Source organism: Artemia sp. Qi Xiang Cuo, chromosome 2 (genome assembly GCF_049724085.1).
Source record: "Artemia sp. Qi Xiang Cuo chromosome 2, ASM4972408v1, whole genome shotgun sequence".
Taxonomy (NCBI): Eukaryota; Metazoa; Arthropoda; class Branchiopoda; order Anostraca; family Artemiidae; genus Artemia; species Artemia sp. Qi Xiang Cuo.
Window position 1 is genome coordinate 55,632,102 of NC_142795.1, and position 18,746 is coordinate 55,650,847.

General features: G+C 35.9%; 2 protein-coding genes across 7 annotated transcripts in view; both read left to right on the top strand.

The window, feature by feature from the left end:
• The window catches only part of Dlish (Dachs ligand with SH3s), a 105,544-nt gene that overhangs the window by 74,326 nt on the left and 12,472 nt on the right, over positions 1 to 18,746 (top strand). For all 6 annotated transcript variants that reach the window (XM_089102086.1, XM_089102079.1, XM_089102071.1 and 3 more), the window contains 4 exons: positions 8,775 to 8,933; positions 12,730 to 12,908; positions 14,372 to 14,579; positions 16,821 to 16,987. In XM_089102086.1, coding sequence (XP_088958212.1) covers positions 8,885 to 8,933; positions 12,730 to 12,908; positions 14,372 to 14,579; positions 16,821 to 16,987 — 603 coding nt within the window. In that variant the 5' untranslated portion in view covers positions 8,775 to 8,884. The remainder of the gene's footprint in view (positions 1 to 8,774; positions 8,934 to 12,729; positions 12,909 to 14,371; positions 14,580 to 16,820; positions 16,988 to 18,746) is intronic.
• Positions 1 to 18,746, top strand: part of LOC148955395 (uncharacterized) — a 284,254-nt gene that overhangs the window by 36,352 nt on the left and 229,156 nt on the right. The gene's annotated exons all lie outside the window — the stretch shown is intronic.

Here is an 18,746-nt window from a genome sequence, read left to right on the forward strand (position 1 = left end):
CGTCTCTATTTGTGTGTGTTGAATCTCGTTTATGTTAGGTTAGGTTAGGGAGGTTAGTTGCCCTCAAATCACTTGTGACTGAAAAAGGATACTAGCCCTTTGAATTTTAAATTGAATGAGCCCTTTTTCAAGTTTCTACGACAAAGATTTTAATAAAAACCTTATATGCCCCCAGGGGCCCTCAAATCAATTTCGACTATTCAAAAGGGCACTAGCTCTTTGAATTTCCAATCGAATGAGCATTTTTTGAAGTTTCTACGACAACGCCTTGTATAAAATCCTTGAATTTCCTTTCGAATGAGCTTTTATTGAAGTTTTTACAACAACACTTTCTTTAAAAACCTTATATGCCCCCAGGGCTTAACTTAAAATCCTTGCCGTAAGGGCTGTGGGGGAGTGTCCTCCTCAAAAACATATTTTCTATCTGGAAATCAACTATGCTGAACAAAATGGCCATCTTAAAATTTTGATTGGATGTGTTTGGGGGAATGATGGGCGTGGGGGGGGCTAGTTGCCCTCGAATCACTTTTGACTATTAAAAAGGGAAGTATCCCTTTGACTTTCTAATCAAATGAGCCAGTTTTGAATTTTCTACTACAGCGACTTATAGTAGAACCGTATATTGCGCCGGGGCAAAAATTACAACCCTTGCTACGAGGGTTGTGGGGAAGTATTCACCGCAAAAAAATATATTTTCTATGTGGAAATCAACTACGCGGAACAACATGGCTATCTCAAAATTTTGATTGGATGTGTTTGGGGGAGTGATGGGTGGGGGGGGGGGGGCTAGTTGCCCTCCAATCATTTTCGACTATTAAAAAGGGCACTCCAATTTCCAATCGAATGAGCCCTTTTTGAAGTTTCTATGACAACTCCTTCGATATGAAGTGCCCAGGTATGGTGAAAACTAAAAAAAAAAAAACATTTTGTGCCCACATTGTTCTTTACTTGGCAGCACTAGCGCGCTGCCTATGAAAAATACTAAAGAGGACGCAGAAATAAATTTGATTGCTGCTACCGCATGCTAAGTACCTCCCTCCAATGGTTTTTTTTTTTTTTTTTCATTAATAATTTGTTTTGGCAGTTCAGTGTTGATATGTCTGATAATCTTATATCTTGTTATATAAATTAAAATGGAGTTAATGTTGTTACTGGAGTTTCCATGCTCTAACCATTTTTTATGTACATTTTTCCAATCATTCTTCCCCTTGTGTCAGTAGGTTTGTTTGCTTGTAAAATAATTTATAGGTGTAACAGTACAATAAGTTGTGGGTTTCAGTCTAAAACAACCAATCTCTTTTAACTTTCTCCCAATATTAATTGTTCTGAAGAAGGTAGCAATAGTTAATTTTTCTGTACTTTCTTTTGACCCTTTGTTGTATTGAATAGAAGATGATTCCAAAGATCCATTTTGTTGATTTTGGTCCATTAGTTAAGTATTATACTGGCCATAATGCATTATTTTTTACAAAACTCTTAGTTTCATACTTAATTTGAGATGATCCTTGACTTATATTTTCTGTTTGTTTCATTGTCAGAAATGACATTGCTTGGTTTTTCCTGTTGGTCTTTTTGCAGAATAGTTTTGGACACAAGTGAATTTCTACAGTTTGAGCAGTTGAATTTGTGAAAACGATGACAGCAGCCATTTTACTGCTGACAATCTTTGTGTAGTCTATTATTTGTAAAGCACATTAGTGTATCCAATCCAAAATGATTGTGTATATCACATTTTTCTGTTAAATTAATCAAAAAACTTTTGGCACAAAATAAGAACTCCATTAAACCAAAAATGAATAAAAATAGAATCAAATAATCTACCAAGCATACAACTACCACAAATCAGTACCAATAAATAAATGAAACCCAAAGAAACAGAAATTAAAATAAGTCGAACTCAAAACGAGCAGAAATTAATCTGATTAGGGTTCTAAACCCTACGCTTTCTAAAAGCCAGAATATAATTTAGACTTAACTGATTTTTTTTTTTAACATTTTTTTTCTGCAAAAAAAAATGTGCTTTGTCAGTTTTATATACATATGCTGATATTTATTCCGTAAAATCTTAATTGATTTTTGTTTTCTTAAAGTTAGGCTATAAGTGAAAACATTTAAAATAGTTTTTTGTCAGTAAAATTGTAGGGATGAGAGGGTAGCTGCCCTCTAATCACTTTGACTCCTGAAAAGAGCACTAGAGCGTCTAATTACCAATTGAATTAGCCCTTTTTGAAGCTTCTACGACTAAACTTTCTATAAAAATGTTATATGCCCCAAGGGCATAACTTACGACCCTTGTCATGAGGGCTATGGGGGGAGGGATTTCATCCTTAAAGATATAATTTCCAGACTTTTTAACTATGTTGAACAAAATGGCCGCATCAAAATGTTGATCGGAAATGTTTGGGGAAATGATGGGCATCGGGGGGGGGGGGATTCTCCCTCTGATTACTTTCGACTATTAAAAAGGACAATAGCTCTCTCAACTTCCAATCGTAAGAGCCCTTTTGAAGTTATTACGACAACACTTTCTATATGACGTTATATGCCCCCAGGGCATAACTTACAACCTTAGCCCTGAGGGCTGTTGGGGGTTGTCATACTCAAAACATAGTTTCACGACCTTTCAACAAAATTGTTATGTCCAAATGTTGATCGGAAGTGTTTGGGGAAATGATGGGTTGGGGGGGGGCATTCACCCTCCAATCGCTTCTGACTATTAATAAAGGTGCTAGTCCTCTCAATTCCCAATTGAATAAGTTTCTACGACAACGCTGGCAAAGACCTAATTTCCAGAACTTTCAACTATGTTGAACAAAATGTCTACCTCAAAATTTTATTGGATGTGTTTGGGGAAATGGCGGGCGTGAGATGGAGATTAGTTGACCTCCAATCAGTTTTGACTAGCCTATTAAAAAGGGCACTAGCGCTTTCAATTTTCAATTGAATGAGCCGTATTTGAAGTTTTTAGAACAACATTTTCTATAAAAAAAAAACTTATATGCCCCCAGGGCATAACTTACAACCTTAGCCCTGAGGGCTGTGGGGGAGGTGTCATCCTCAAAGACCTAATTTCCAGAATTTTCATCTACGTTGAACAAAATGGCTATCTCAAAATTTTGATTAGATGTATTTGGGGAAATAGTGAGCTTGAGAGGGGGTCTATTTGCCCTCCGATCACATTCATCTATTAAAAAGGGCACTAGCCCTTTCAATTTCTAATCGAATGAGCCCTTTTTGAAGTTTCTACGAAAACGCTTTCTATAAAAACCTTAAATGCCCCCAGGGTATAACTTACAACCCTTGCCCTGAGGGGTTTTGGGGGTTTGTCATCCTAAAAATCAGACTTTCCAGAACTTTTAACTACGTTGAACAAAATGGCTATCTCAAAATTTTAATTGAATGTGTTTGGGGAAATGGTGGGCTTGAGAGGGGGATTAGTTGCTCTCCATTTACTTTTGACTATTAAAAATGGTACTAGCCTTTCCAATTTCCAATCAAATGAGCCCTTTTTGAAGTTTCTACGACAACAATTTCTATAAAAACCTTATATGCCCCCAGGGTATAACTTACAACCCTTTCCCTGAGGGCTCTGAGGGGGTTGTCATCCTAAAAGACCTAATTTCCAGAACTTTCAACTACGTTAAACAAAATTAATATCTCAAAATTTCTATTGGATGGGTTTGGGGAAAGGGTGGGCGTGAAAGGGAGGTTAGCTGCCCTCCAATTACTTTCAACTATTAAAAAGGGCACTACCCCTTTCAATTTTCAATCAAATGAGCCCTTTTTGTAGTTTTACGACAACGCTTTCTATAAAAACATTAAATGTCCCCAGGGCATAACTTACAAACCTTGCCCTGAGGGCTGTGGGGTGTTGTCGTCCTCAAAGACATAATTTCCAGAACTTTCAACTACTTTGACAAAAATGGCTATCTCAAAATTTTGATTGTATGTGTTGGGAAAATAGTGGGTGTGAGAGGGGGGGGGGTATTTGCCCTCCAATTACTTTTAACTATTAAGAAGGCCATTTCAATTTCCAATGGAATGAGCCCTTTATTAAGTTTTTACGACAATGCTTTCTATAAAAACCTTATATGCCTCCAGGGTATAGCTTACAACCCTTGCCCTGAGGGCTGTGGGGAGGTGGTATTGTCATCCTTAAATACCTAATTTCCAAAACTTGCAACTACGTGGAACAAAATGGCTATCTAAAAATTTTGATTGTTTGGGGGTTTTGATTGTAGGGGTTTGGGGCCCTTTGAGTTTCCTTTGAGCCCTTTTTTAAGTTTCTACGACAATGCTTTCTATAAAAACCTTATATGCCCCCAGGGCATAGCTTACAACCCTTGCCCTGGGGGCTGTGGGGAGGGGGGACTTGTCATCCTCAAAATCATAATTTCCAGAACTTTCAACTATGTTGAACAAAATGGCTATCTCAAAATTTTAATATAATGCATTTGGGGGGACGGTGGGCGTGAGAGGGGGTTAGTTGCCCTCCAATCACTTTCAACTATTACAAAGGCCGCTAGCCCTTTGAATTTCCAATCGAATGGGCCCTTTTTCAAGTTTCTTTGACAAAGCTTTCAATACCTTATATTCCCCCAGGGTATAACTTATAACCCTTGTCTTGAGGGCTCTGAAAGGGTTATCAAACAGTTTGTGATAACGAACTGTAAGTAAGGAGCGATCCGGCTCAATGGTAACCGAAACAGTAGAAAACGGAATTTTGATACCAATAGATGCATCAAAAGAATCAGATTTTATTGCTGATTTCAAATATGCAAGTTTCATCAAGTTTAGTTCTACCTATCAAAAGCTACGGGCCTGAGAAAATTTGGCTGATTTTCTAAAAAAGGGGGAAAAACCCCCTAAAAGTTATAGAACCTCAATGAAAATCACACCATCATATTCAGAGTATCAGAGAACCCTACTGCAGAGGTTTAAAGCTCCTATCTACAAAAATGTGGAATTTTGAATTTTTTGCCAGATGAAAGATCATGGAGTTTATTATTTTTTGTTTTTTTGTTGTTTTTTTTTGTTTTTCCCCAGGGGTGATCGTATCGACCCAGTGATCCTAGAATATCGCGGGAAGGTTCATTCGAACGGAAATTAAAAGTTCTAGTGCTATTTTTAAGTGACCAAAAAAATGGAGGGCAGCTAGGCCCCCTCCCACGCTCATTTTTTCCCAAAGTCACCCGATCAAAATTTTGAAATTACAATTTTTTTCAGCATGGTCGAAAATATGATAACTATGTCTTTTTGGATGCCTTAGTCCCCCGATGTCCCCGGGGGGTGGGCTGAAAATTATTAACTTTACCCAATGTTAACATATAGTATTGGTTATTGGTAAGTATACTGACGTTTTCAGGGGGATTTTTTCTGGTAGTGTGAGGTGGGTGGGGGTGGTTCGAGGGTTATGTGGGAAGATCTGTTCATGAAGGAAGTTTTCATGGGGGAAGGGATATTGCTATGAAGGGGGCGCTGGATTTCCCAACATTATTTAAAACAAGATCAGAAATTATATATATAAAAAGCAAGTTTTTCATCTGAAAGTAAGGAGCAACATCAAAACTTAAAACGACAGAAAACATAACGTATATGATTGGGTTCACCTCCTAGTCAATAACTAGCTCTTTAAGCCAAAGATTATTTAGTAATTTCATAAGAGCTATTTATTCTAATTAACGGAATTTTTGATGAAGTGTTCATTTTTAAAGAATTGGAACAAAATTCTAACTTTAGCTTAAAGAGCAAGGTATTGACTAGGGGGTGAACACTCTAATATACGTATTAAAAATGTATGAATATAGAAGTTCGTTACGTAAGTTAATTCGTAAGTTACGAATATTTATTACTAATAAAAACGTTCGTAAATAAAATTGAACAGGTTTCGAGAAAGCCATTTAACCAAATAAGAGTAAAATTAATATTCAAATTTTGTTTTAATCATTCAGGTACGGTGAGCCAAAATCAAAACCTGTATTATTTCAAAAACGTTCAAAAATTAAATTATAAAAACAAGTTTTTTTTAACTAAAAGTAAGGAACGACGTTAAAACTTAAAACGAACAGAAATTATTCCGTATATGAAAGGGGCTGTCCCTTCCTTAACGCCTCGCTCTTTACGCTAAAGTTTGACTTTCTCACAACTCTATTTTTTAAACAATGAAAACCTTTAGCGTAAAGAGCGAGGCGTTGATGAGGACAGCCCCTTTCAGATACGGAATAATTTCTGTTCGTTTTAAGTTTTAACGTAGTTCCTTACTTTCAGTTAAAAAACTTGTTTTTTTTATTTATTCATCCTCAAAGACCTAATCTCCAGAACTTTCAACTACGTTGCACAAAATGGTTATCTCAAAATTTTGATTGGATGTGTTCGGGGAAATAGTAGGTATGAGGGGGGGTGGTTACTTGCCCCCCAATCACTTTCAACTATTAAAAAGGGCACTAACCTTTTCAATTTCCAATTGAATGGTTTCTTTTTTAATTTTCTACAACAATGCTTTCTTTAAAAAAAAACCTTATATTACCCCAGGGCATAACTTACTACCCTTGCCTCAATTTTGATTGGATGTGTTTGGATAAATGGTGGGCGTGGAAGGGGTGTTAGTTGCCATCCAGTCACTTCCGACTATTAAAAAGGGCACTAGCCATATCAATTTCCAATTGAATGAGCCCTTTTTGAAGTTCTACGACAAGGCTTTCTATGAAAACCTTATATACCCCCTGGGCATAAATTATAACCCTTGCTCTGAGGGCTGTGGGGTGTCATCCTCAAAGACCTAATTTTCAGAGCTTTCAACTACTTTGAACAAAATAGCTATCTCAAAATTTTGATTGGATGTGTTCGGGGAAATAGTAGGTACGAGTGGGGGGGGTTACTTGCCCCCCAATCACTTTCAACTATTAAAAGGGGCACCAGCCATTTCAATTTCCAATTGAATGGTTCCTTTTTTAATTTTCTACAACAATGCTTTCTATAAAAAAAAACTTATATTACCCCAGGGCATAACTTACTACCCTTGCCTCAATTTTGATTGGATGTGTTTGGATAAATGTTGGGCGTGGAAGGGGTGTTAGTTGCCGTCCAGTCACTTTCGACTATTAAAAAGGGCAGTAGCCATATCAATTTCCAATCGAATAAGCCCTTTTTGAAGTTCTACGACAAGGCTTTCTATGAAAACCTTATATACCCTCAGGGCATAAATTATAACCCTTGCTCTGAGGGCTGTGGGGGGTGTCATCCTCAAAGACCTAATTTTCAGAGCTTTCAACTACTTTGAACAAAATGGCTATCTCAAAATTTTTATTGGATGTGTTGGGGGAAAAGGTGAGCATGAGAGGGGTGTTATTTGCCCTCCAATCACTTTTGACTATTAAAAAGGGCACCAGCCCTTTGAATTTCCAATCGAATGAGCCTTTTTTGAAGTTTCTACGACAAGGCTTTCTATAAAAATCTTATATGCCCCCAGGGTATAACTTACAACCCTTGCCCTGAGGGCTGTAGGGGAGTGTCCTCCTCAAAAATATAGTTTCTGTCTCGATATCAACTACGCTGAACAAAATGGCCATCTCAAAATTTTGATTGGATGTGTTTGGGGAAATGGTGGGCGTGGAGGAGGTGTTAGTTGCCTTCCAATTGCTTTCGACTATTAAAAAGGGCACTAGCCACTCCAATTTCCAATCGAAGGATCCCTTTTCGAAGTTTCTGCGACCACTCCTTCGATACGAAGTGCCCTGGTCTAAAACCAAAATAAAAAGTAATAAATTGTGCCAACACTGTTCTTTACGCAGCGCGATTGCGCTTCCTATGATAAAATAAATTTCAAAAATCAAAAGCCTAATTTTCGGGCCCCAGAAATTAGGAGGCCCTAGGCATGTGCCTAAGGTGCCTAGCCCTTACTCCGCCTCTGCTGAAGTCACTTGAGCCAGATCAAAAACACTTGTGAAACTTCTAGATATTCCGAAATCAAAACAAAAAAACAGTCAGACAAGAAAAGGGGTGAATTTGGTTTGCTTAAAAAATCTCTTCAAAGGCAGTACTATAGCGCTACCTAAGTCAAGAGTCATGTGCCTTCAATTTAATTTTTGCTTTTTTTTTGTGTTGCTTTGTATGGAAAGGTGGTTGTAAGAACTTGATAGGGGGCTCATTCAATTTGATATTGAAAGTTGCAATGCTGTTTTAAGGACCAAAACTGATTGGATGGCAGCCAGCTTTGCTCCTAAACCCGATTCTGGAAACAACAATATACTTGAGCTAATTCAAAGATACTATGTGTATCCAGCTCATTGATAATAATCTGTTCAATGTTTTGGGAACAGTTTGGGGGATAGAATTAGAACTTTCAGGCACTGTTGGGGAAAAGAAGGGGAAGTGGCATGGGAGACTTTAAATTTGTCTATAGGAAGGGGATAAGGGATAAACGAAGTTTTTTTCTAATCTGATTAAACATTTTTGTGCTATAAGCTCCTATGGGAGGTACAATCTATGGATTGTTAAGTAGCCGGATTGCAAGGATATAGCTAGTAGCAAATATTTGTTATTTGTTTTTTTTTGTACTAGCACATTTTGGGTTGTATTAATTGATTTTTCCTTCAGATCCTATTTACAGCTCTATCCGTGTATACAGTAACTATGAAAATCGTTGCTATTGTATTTCAACTTATAAAATTTTTAATATAGTTCTTTTTTGTTACCTTGTATATTTTATCATTTTCAACCACATGCATGACCCGGGCAACAACTGATTATAACTAATCTAGTATTTTTGTTTTCAGTAGTCATCATTAATGGCTAATTCCAATCACAATTCATCATAAAGAAGTAAACAGGACGAATAAGCAATAAAAGAAGACAAGGTGATAGAGAAGGATTTTGAACTCTTGTGATGGCTTTTCTCTGCCCTGTCAGGATTAGGAGAGCAAAGAAGAAGAAAGGTAGGCAAAACTGGGTAGCAATTGCCTAAAGGTGTCATTGTATCTTCAAAGAACCCCAATCAAAAAAGTTTATCACAAATTTTGATGACAGTTTGTAATTCGAACTTGTTAACTGCCAACATTTAGGATACTGTTGCATGATTTTCACTGGGTGTAAAATTTTTAGCTGCAATGAGACTTTTGCACTGAACTACCAAATTGCCACCATTGTTGTTTTATTGTAACTATTGCAAATTTTTGCATGGAGACAAAGTTGTTTTTTTTCTAGAATAGAATCACTTTATTCATGCAAGCTGTTGCATGAAAGCGTCAAGAATAAATTCCAACTAAATGGCGCTTATGCTTGCAATATAGAGAAAGAAAAAAAAACAAATGCCAACACTTATTAGAAACTGACACATAATGAGGCACAAGTGAATTTGAGTGCTTTGTTCCAATGGTAGGTGGTTTTGATTTATGTTCGGCAAGAGTGTCCATCACCAGAACGCAGGGAGTGGGCGGCCGATTTTGTTGTTTTATCGTATTTATTTCAATGGAAATTCCAAAATAAATGGTATTTTTGAATGAAAACACCCTAAAAAGGTATTTTCCTTAATCAAGGAATGGAGCAATAGAACCCTATTTTTAAATATCATCAGCATAATAGCATAATAAGGAATTATCGTTGGTCTCAAAGCATCCCACATAACAAAACTAAAAATTAAAACTACGAGTTGTTTGAGATTGACATTCAAATGTTCAGTAGATTTGGTTGTAACACTGCAGTGAAAAGATATTGTATTTAAAAAAGTATTTAAAAATGCGTACCATGCGATTGTGGCAAATACTAAATTCTGGTAAAGATAAAACCCCAGTTACTAGCCAAAGAGGGGTCTCTAGAACTCACCAGAATTTAGAGAAACACATACAACAGCATAAAGATGATATTACCAAATCTCTAAATTCTAATATTGCTACTGTTTCATTTGATTCTGCTTTAGGGATCGATGTATTTGAAAATCCTAGAATCAAAATATTTTTTGATGAATCTGCCCTTATTAGCAGTGACCTAGGCATAAAATAGGTAGTTCGAGAAGAAAATTGAAATCAGACTTAAAATTAATAATAATATTTCCTTAAATAGGTACTTGGGGGAATACACATTAAATGCTCTATACACAATTTTATTTAAAAATGATCTTACAAAATATTTTGAAAACCAACTGACAGTAACACAGAACCGGTCACAAAAAGATATTTGAGGTTAGCTGCCAAAAAGGCTGGATTAGCAATAAGAATATGTTTTAAATTGTTTTTCTTTCATCTCAGTGAATCGCCTAGTTTTACCTCACTTTTTATCAGTCCTGGTTGAACTTCGCTGAAGTAAGGATGCTGGGACTGTTTTGAAAAACCTTGCTTGTTAGTTTTATTGGTCGTATATTGTTGTGAGTTTTTCTTCTTTTATATATTTTTGTCTTGCTGAGGACGACTCTTGGACATAGGGCCGAAATATTAATTCAAATCATCTTCACTGTCTTACGAAAAAAAATTTCTATTGTTTTTGTTGTTTTTGTTGTTCGTCTTTTATTTGTTTGACAATAAAGTAAATTTTGAAACAAAATTTGATCCATTCAAATTGAATTTTTTTGAAAGATGCCGAGTATCTTTTGAGCAAGGGCCCAGGGTAGAGTAGAGGCAGGTGCTACCAGAATGCCATCTTGGCACTGTGTTTGGGAAAAGAATGTATATTTCTCTAATCTAATGATTTCTCGACCATTTTTTGTAGCTAATGGACCATTAACCAGTATGGTGCCAGGATGAGGGCATAGTAGTGTCAATTTGGTGGGGTGGGGGGAAATTTCGTTTATTGTATTTGCATTAAAAAAAAATTGAAAAATAACAAAAATGCCTGGTAGATTGTGAAAATCAATTCCCCCCCTCATTTTCCTGAATTGACGCCATTGAGGATGCAAGTGGTAGAGCACAATCCCCAAGACTTTGAAGGATTTCGGTGCAGGAGTATCAATGCCAAAATTCATTTACAAGTTTTTTTTCTTAATTTTTCTAAACAAATATGTGTTTTAGGCCTTTCTCTGAATTTGTTTTTTCACGGAATGGAAAATTAAGAACATTGCAACCAAACATATGTAACCTTTTGCATAAATTCAGATGCTAATTATATAATTGTCTAGTGTTTGCTGCTCCAGTAAATTTACCTACTATACCCCCTCCCCCCCTCCCCCCCCAAAAAAAGGATCAAATATGGCTGTTATTGTGCATAAATATATATCAATCTTAAGGGATCGGGTAACTTTACTCGCACAGTAGCCTTTAGTTAAAACGTTCAAAGTACATAAAACTGTGCTTGTTGTGGTTGTTGCTAGCATATCTAGTTTCTTACCTTTTGCCACAATTTGAACGATTGTTTCTTCCATATCCAGCTCCATCAAATGATGGACCCAGAAAAATTTAAGATTATTTGATAAATATTGCCGAAAGGAAAAACTCTCTATTTTCGTCTAAATCTATTGAACAAATTATCTGAAATTCCTTACAAATCATCTTACAAGCCTCTAAATGGTTGTAACTAGGGAAACATTCTTTTTTAATTTTTCCTGTGCATTATCTATATTTACTACCAATATATATAGTTTTGTTTGTTTGTTTTTTTTCATATAATAATATATTATTCTAAATATGAGGTGTACAAGCATGGATTGCGTTATGTAGTCAGTAACAAATAATATCCATGATATATTGAAAATTTGCATTGCCGCCCTCATTTGTATTGGCGTTGCTAAATAAAAGAGAAAGTAATGGAGAGGGAATGAATGAGGACATTTGTCCCTTGAGCTAAGTATCCCTGTGTGCCACTAGATATATCTCTGGATATCGTTCATAATTGTTTCTGCTCACTTTTATTAACATTTAATGCCAAAGCTTAGTAGCCCAAGGCAGTGGGTCTCAAAGTGGTTATCAAACGCGTATCCCTTCGGAGTACGCAAAATTTTTAGGGGGTACACGGCTAGCCAACAAAAAAAAACAACCCTGTAATTCTAGGACTGGCAATTTCATTTACATTTTAGCTATAGTTTACTTAGTACCGGTAACTGAGAAGGGGTACCTAAAATGTTTTGTGGGTAAAAAGGGGTAAAGTCTCTAAATAAGTTTGAGAACTACTTACCTAAGGAATAGTTGTAATTTTAAGGGTAGAAATATTTTAGTTAAGATTCTTTTCTGTTCTGTTAGATTCTTTTTTTCAAACTAGGTTTTATGTGAACATGTTATTTGCATTGGTAAAGTTTATTTTAAATATTATTTCCAATCCCTACCTTTTCTACTGTATACATTCTGAGGGAGAGACAAACCAGTGTATCCCATGGTAAGCAGTTCTTTTTAATTCCTTACCATATCCAGAAGCCACTCCCTCCTGACCTTGCTATAAATTATCACCCCTTCCTACAAGAAACTGGCATTTCTTCACACTAGCCCCCCCCCCGCCTCCTGAGATTGGTTTAAAGGACACCTTCAAGAAAATTTGTTGTCTCAAATGGACATTTTGGCGTTTTCATTCCCCTTTCTTCTAGAAAAATACACCTACCCAACACCTCCCCAGGGCTAGGTGTAATATGTGCCTATGCTCATAAGATCCATCCAAACAAAACAGGAATAGGGCCATGGGGTATATTCTATAACTTTTTTTTGTATGTAGCAATGAATGAGCATGTCTTTGTCAGATTGTTTAAGTTCAATGTTTTTTTGTAATACATTTAAACAGTAATGCTCTCAATTCTTCAAATTCACTTTTTACCTTTAGATGAAAAAGATCTTTCAAGAGCCCCTGTCCTTGGCAGGATCACCGGGAGTTCGTCTGTGGAAACCTTAGTCAGAGTTGGCCTCGAGAAAGAACATGGTCTAGCTCCCGATTCTAAAATGATAGTCCTTCATGACTTTACACCCTGTGTAGATGATGAACTGGAAGTCAAAAGAGGAAATGTAAGTTTTTGTTATTATTTTAGTTGTTTTGTCAAGACAATTTGTTGTCTTTGTTTGTAAAGGCAAATAAATATTTGTTCACCGAAATATTCAGTTTCTTTAACTTTCTATAAATATAATACTTTTTTAATGGTCTTGCTAGTCTTTTTTCTATCTCTTTAGCCTCTTTCTTTAACTGGAAAATAAAAAAAGGACGTTTTATCGCAAAATAATTTATGTTGGTTAAATGTACTGAGGTGAAGTGGCGAACTAGAGAGGAGAGGGAAGATAGGCTTTTGTGATAAAATCTGGCAAAATTTTTTGTTTTTCTTTTGTGATCCTCCACGAAAATGAAAAACTATGCGTCATAAACATAAACCCATGAAATTAGAGCCCTCTCTGTAGCGCGGACGCATAGGTTTTTAATATCTCTTTTTCTCTTTGTTTAGACTATTATACTATCAATGCATATACTATTCAAATCCGTCTAGTCTACGTGTATTTTGATCACTATTTGGTTTGAATTATCAGCAGACTACATACAAGCCTTCAAAATCTTTGGAGGGGAATAATACAAATAACCAGGGAGAAACTCCTTGATAAGTTGCATTTTTCGTAAGGGCTCTGCAAGAAGTAAGTGTTTCTTAAGTGGCTTGATGAGTTTGCGTGTCCACTGTTTCCCAAGAAAACAATTGAGAATGCTTCCCCTTCGATTTTGTGCTGCTGATCCTTTTTTTTTTCACTTTGATTTGGAGGTGGTAAGTAGTTTAACTTGCTCTCAAATTCATAATTTGTCAAATTTGGCGTTAGAGTTAAGTAACGTGACGCCATATCAATCCAATTACATTAATTTCAGGAAGTTTTTTTCATAATTTGAGTTTTGGTTGACGTGGAGGCCAAACCGACTATTTAACCTCAGCTAACCTCAATGCTGACCTATATTCTAAAAAAAAGGATGGCACATTTTGACCGCTTTTATGTCTCTTTTATCCTTATACGTCTGTCCATGATATTCAAGGATATATCAAACAGCTCTATTGGATTTTCTTATTTATAATAATAAAAGCGATATTTATAGTATTTAATCGCAAGGTTAGTAGTATTTCCTCGCCAAAAATGTTGAATTTAATAAATTAAAGCTAAATTCTGAATATTCAATATTAAAACAAATAGATGTGATATAAGTAAATCAAATAAAGGATTGAATTTAGCCCATCAAATTATGACAGTGTCATATGCTCGTGTAATAGAATATTACTTTCACTCTGTTTAGAACGCCACATTAGAACTGGAAAAGTTTTAAAAAACAGGGTGGTGAATCATATTTTGTAACACCAAATTGGCGAAAGAGGGAGTAGCAAACCTTCTGTAGTATTAGGCAATGTCAGGTCGTCCTAAGTTTGAACCTCTCTTTACCACTTGTGACTGTTTCTTTGTCATTGAATCTGTACTTAAAGCAGACATATCTCTATGTTACTTTTCAGATCGTCAATGTTCTTTACCAAGAAAATGATTGGGTTTATGTCATAGCTGATAACGGAAAGGAAGGCTTTATTCCTCAGACTTACTGTACACCTTATACCTCTCATGTTGGAGATTTGGCCTTCACTGTCAAGAAAAAACTTCCTCGAGATCCAGCTGCATCTGAGGGTGGCACACCTGATCTAGGCCCCGGGTCGTTAAGTGCCCCAGGTACTTGATTTTAATATCTTTAATCTATTACTATATGTATGTGTGTGGTACCTGTCTTCTTAAAAACTTCCTCGAGATCCAGCTGCATCTGAGGGTGGCACACCTGATCTAGACCCCGGGCTGTTAAGTGCCCCAGGTATTTGATTTTAATATCTTTAATCTATTACAATATGTATGTGTGTGGTACCTGTCTTCTTAAAAGTACAATTCCTTACAGTTTATTTCAAATACACCTGGTATCAAAATGAGTCTTAGTGGGGTGAATATCTTCTTTTTTATTAGTTTTGAGAAACCCGTGTTGATCTATGAGTTGAAATTTAAACATTCCAAACACCCATTTAAACATTTGCCTCTCAATTACTTGGACTATCTGTCTTGGCTTTTTCTTTCTACAATTAGCCATGTCTTGATTTTCTAGTAAAAGTGACCGTAACTTTCCACTTGACTGAATTTTATAGCAAAAAATTAGTCTCTGAGCTAACTCCGCTCACTAAATTTTGTAATTGGTACACAAAATGTACCGTTTATTTGTAGATTTTGGGAAAATTACGGAATCTAACTTGGTCCTTTAATTTTTAGCTATGGGTGCTAGTGTTTCAGAGCCAAAGTTTGGTGGTTGCTTAAAATAGAATTGTAAAAAGGAAATTTAAAATATTGCCGTTTCAAGGATAAAAAAAATGTTAATGTCTATTTGGCTACTATGGTTTGTTGTGAGTAGAAATGATAGATTTTGGTCCGAGCTTATTTTGGGATTCCACTTGGATCTAAGTTGTCATCCAGCGATTCATGACTGCTCTTAAAACGTTCATTTTTTCTTTTTTTTACGCTTTATTATGGCTTAGACGATGCTTAAAATTTTTCTTTTACATAATTTGGATTGTAATTGTTAATGTCAGTTTAATTTAAAAAAAAAGTTTATCCTTGGGTTTAATCCCAGATTCCAGCAGTAATTTTTGCATTTTCTGTGAATGATGTCAGTCACATTAGAGGAAGATTCGATTGTAACACATGTCTCTAATGACGAAAGATAGTATTTCCCAAGATCTGACTTACCTTTAAGGAAAGATTCACTGGCGAAAATAGTGAGTGGATACAAAGAGGAATGAAGTGGTTTCAGCCAGTGGCATTAAATCTGCTAACAGTGTGTTCTACAGCACTGTTGAAATTGGAATAGACTTCGGTTTAAATTTCGGATATTCAACTTAGATCCTAGTCTACTATTAAAGAAATTTAATCAAGGTGAAGCTTATTACGAAGGTATTGATAGGATCAGCATTTGTGAACTCCAGGATTCTTCAAACTAAGCTGGTTTGAAATATCTAAAACGTATTAATAAGTGATAATGCCACCCAAATTGACTTAAGTACCACAGAAAGAAGTGTTGTCCAGAGGGGTCCTCTATAATCATTAATGTAAATTGTTGCGCTATTTTTTGTTGACACTCTCCATCTCTGTCTCTCTTCCTCACTCACTCACTCTCTCACTCACATTATCTCACCTCTCTCTCACTCTCACTCTCTCTCTCTCTCTCTCTCTCTCTCTCTCTCTCTCTCTCTCTCTCTCTCTCTCTCTCTCTCTCTCTCTCTCTCTCTCTCTCTCTCTCTCTCTCTCTCTCTCTCTCTCTCTCTCTCTCTTCCTCCTATCTTCAGGTGCGTGTGTTAATTATACAATATTTGGACAGGTCATCGGCTATTTAGTTGTATCTTTTGTATGTATAGCTTATACATATTGTTCACTTTGAATTGACGCAATATGTACTTGAAAAGAAGGTACACTTTTGTGCCCTAATTTAGCAATTACGCATTGACAGAGAAGAAAAGATAAACGAAGGTTATATATAGTGTATATAGTAGTTCAGTAATAATACTTCAAAAAGTGTTGGCCGCTTTAAAAATTTTATTGATAAAATTTGAGCCTTTTCAGGCCAGAATGGTGGCTTTCTTCCAGCTTAACTTCCGATAGAAAACGGGATTCTAATGTGGCACGTTTTGTTTTTTATTCAAAAGGCAATTTAACATCAAAATCATGGGTTGAAGGAGTCCTTCTCTTATTGAAGAAATAAAGGAAAAGCAGCGATTGCAAAGTCGAATACGGGGTCTCTGACATGCTGAATCTCGTACAGTGACTAATCTTAATTTTTAGTCACCTCTGTGAGTTAAATTCTACTCACTTTTTGTTGTAAGACTGCTTCCTGCTATTTATTAAAAAAAAACTGTTCTTTTATATTGACCAACATTACAGCAGAAGCAACACCCATGATAGCCACAACATCAGTACCTGCTAGTCCTATATCCCACGGCTCTGGAGGCTTCGGTCCAAATGGTGCCTTATTCAATATGGAATCAATGAAACAAGCATTGCCAATTGGGAACCAGCTTTATCAGCCTGATATGCATCCTTTTTTTAAGGTAGATTAATGTTTTGTCCGCTTAACCTAAGACCTCCTTAATTGTTTGGTTTATATATAATCGAGATTCTGAGCAACTAATCATATAAATCAAACTATCTCCGTTTGACAGGAGTGTAATATTTATATTTGAAAAAAAAACATCAACTAAAATGCGGTGCTATAACAAATAACAATAAATTTGGGTGCTGTTTGTTGTTATTGCACTAGTAGGTCGTGGAATCTAGCGTGAATCTTATTAGGATTTCTATTTGAGCATTAGTGACCAGTATCAATAAACAAATATTGGAAGGAAACTGGAGTAAAAGCTTTATCAGGCCATTAGCTCCCAAATGCCGTATAAAACAGTGTTTCAAAAGAATTTGAATTTCAGCACTCGATTGTAATCAACAGTCTTGAAAGCTCTGCATTATTGGCAAACGTTCTCACAAATTAAAAAGAAAACGCAAACAAACACATTTTCAGTCAACCAAAAAACTGTCAGAAACTTTTAAAGCGATATCAGTTGATAAGTTCTAATACAGCTTTGATCAATGGGATATATACTCTACAATTTTGGAATATATGAAAATTCACTGCAACAATGTTTCGTGTAATCTCCATTTTCAACCCATTGGTAGATTCTACCTATTTTACATATCTTCCAGGCCTATTTATCTTCCACGTTTTTTTTTCATTCTTACTTGTGTGCAGTGCTTTTGAAAGTTTTGGGAATTCAATTCAATTCAATTTTATTCGAGAAAAAACATAACACAAACATCAATAATAATAAAGATCCTAGAAGATAACTTGTTAAGGACCAAGAAAAGAAAAAATTAAAGTAACACTGAAAAAAAAAAAAAGAATAAAACATGGTAATTAAAGCAAATTGGTTAATAATGGAAAGATTAAATTATATTATCAAGTTATGTTATATTTTTATACAACTTGCAGAAACTTGTGGCTAGTTCAACGCTGGAGGGTATTTTCTTCCATTGAATAATAGATTTGCAAATGGGAGATTGCTGGGCAGCACTAGAAACGCATTTAGGAATTTTAAAGGCTCTATTGGATGAACGGAGACAGTGGGCTTCCGAATTGTTAATATCATAATAGGTTAGTAGTTGAGGTGGAAGATTATTGTGGAAAGCAGAGTAAGCTAGCGATAAGTTTAGTTTTTGTATGATTTGATCAAGTGGAGCTATACCAAAATCTGAATACAATTCACGGGTTGGATATAGACGGGGAAGCCGAAAAACTGCTTTAATGGCACGGTTTTGGGCAAATTTAAGTTTTTTAGTGAAGGACCGTTTTGTATTTCCCCAAACTGATCCGCAATAAGAAAGGTAAGGAAAAATAAAGGAATAATAGAGGGTAACTAGGATGTTAGGAGGAAGAAAATAATTCACACGGTTAATCATAGCTACTTGTCTCAAAATTATTGCTGTGATGTAAGAAATATGACTCGAGAATGATAAGCATGAGTCAATAAATACACCAAGAAAATTGGCAACCTCCACTTGTGGGAGGATGTCGGAGGAATACCTGAGACCAACAGCAGGTTGAATTACGTCTTTGTTGTATGAGACTCTGATTAATACTATTTGACTTTTTTTGCTATTAATGATCATGTTTTTCGTAAGGCACCACGCCTGGAATCTGTTCAGAAGGACTTGGGCAGAGGTTATTTCCGATGGTAAATTGGAGCCAGTGATGAAGAAGTTGCTGTCATTAGCAAATAATACAGGATACACTGAAGGGCCCAGGTCCATAACAAGATC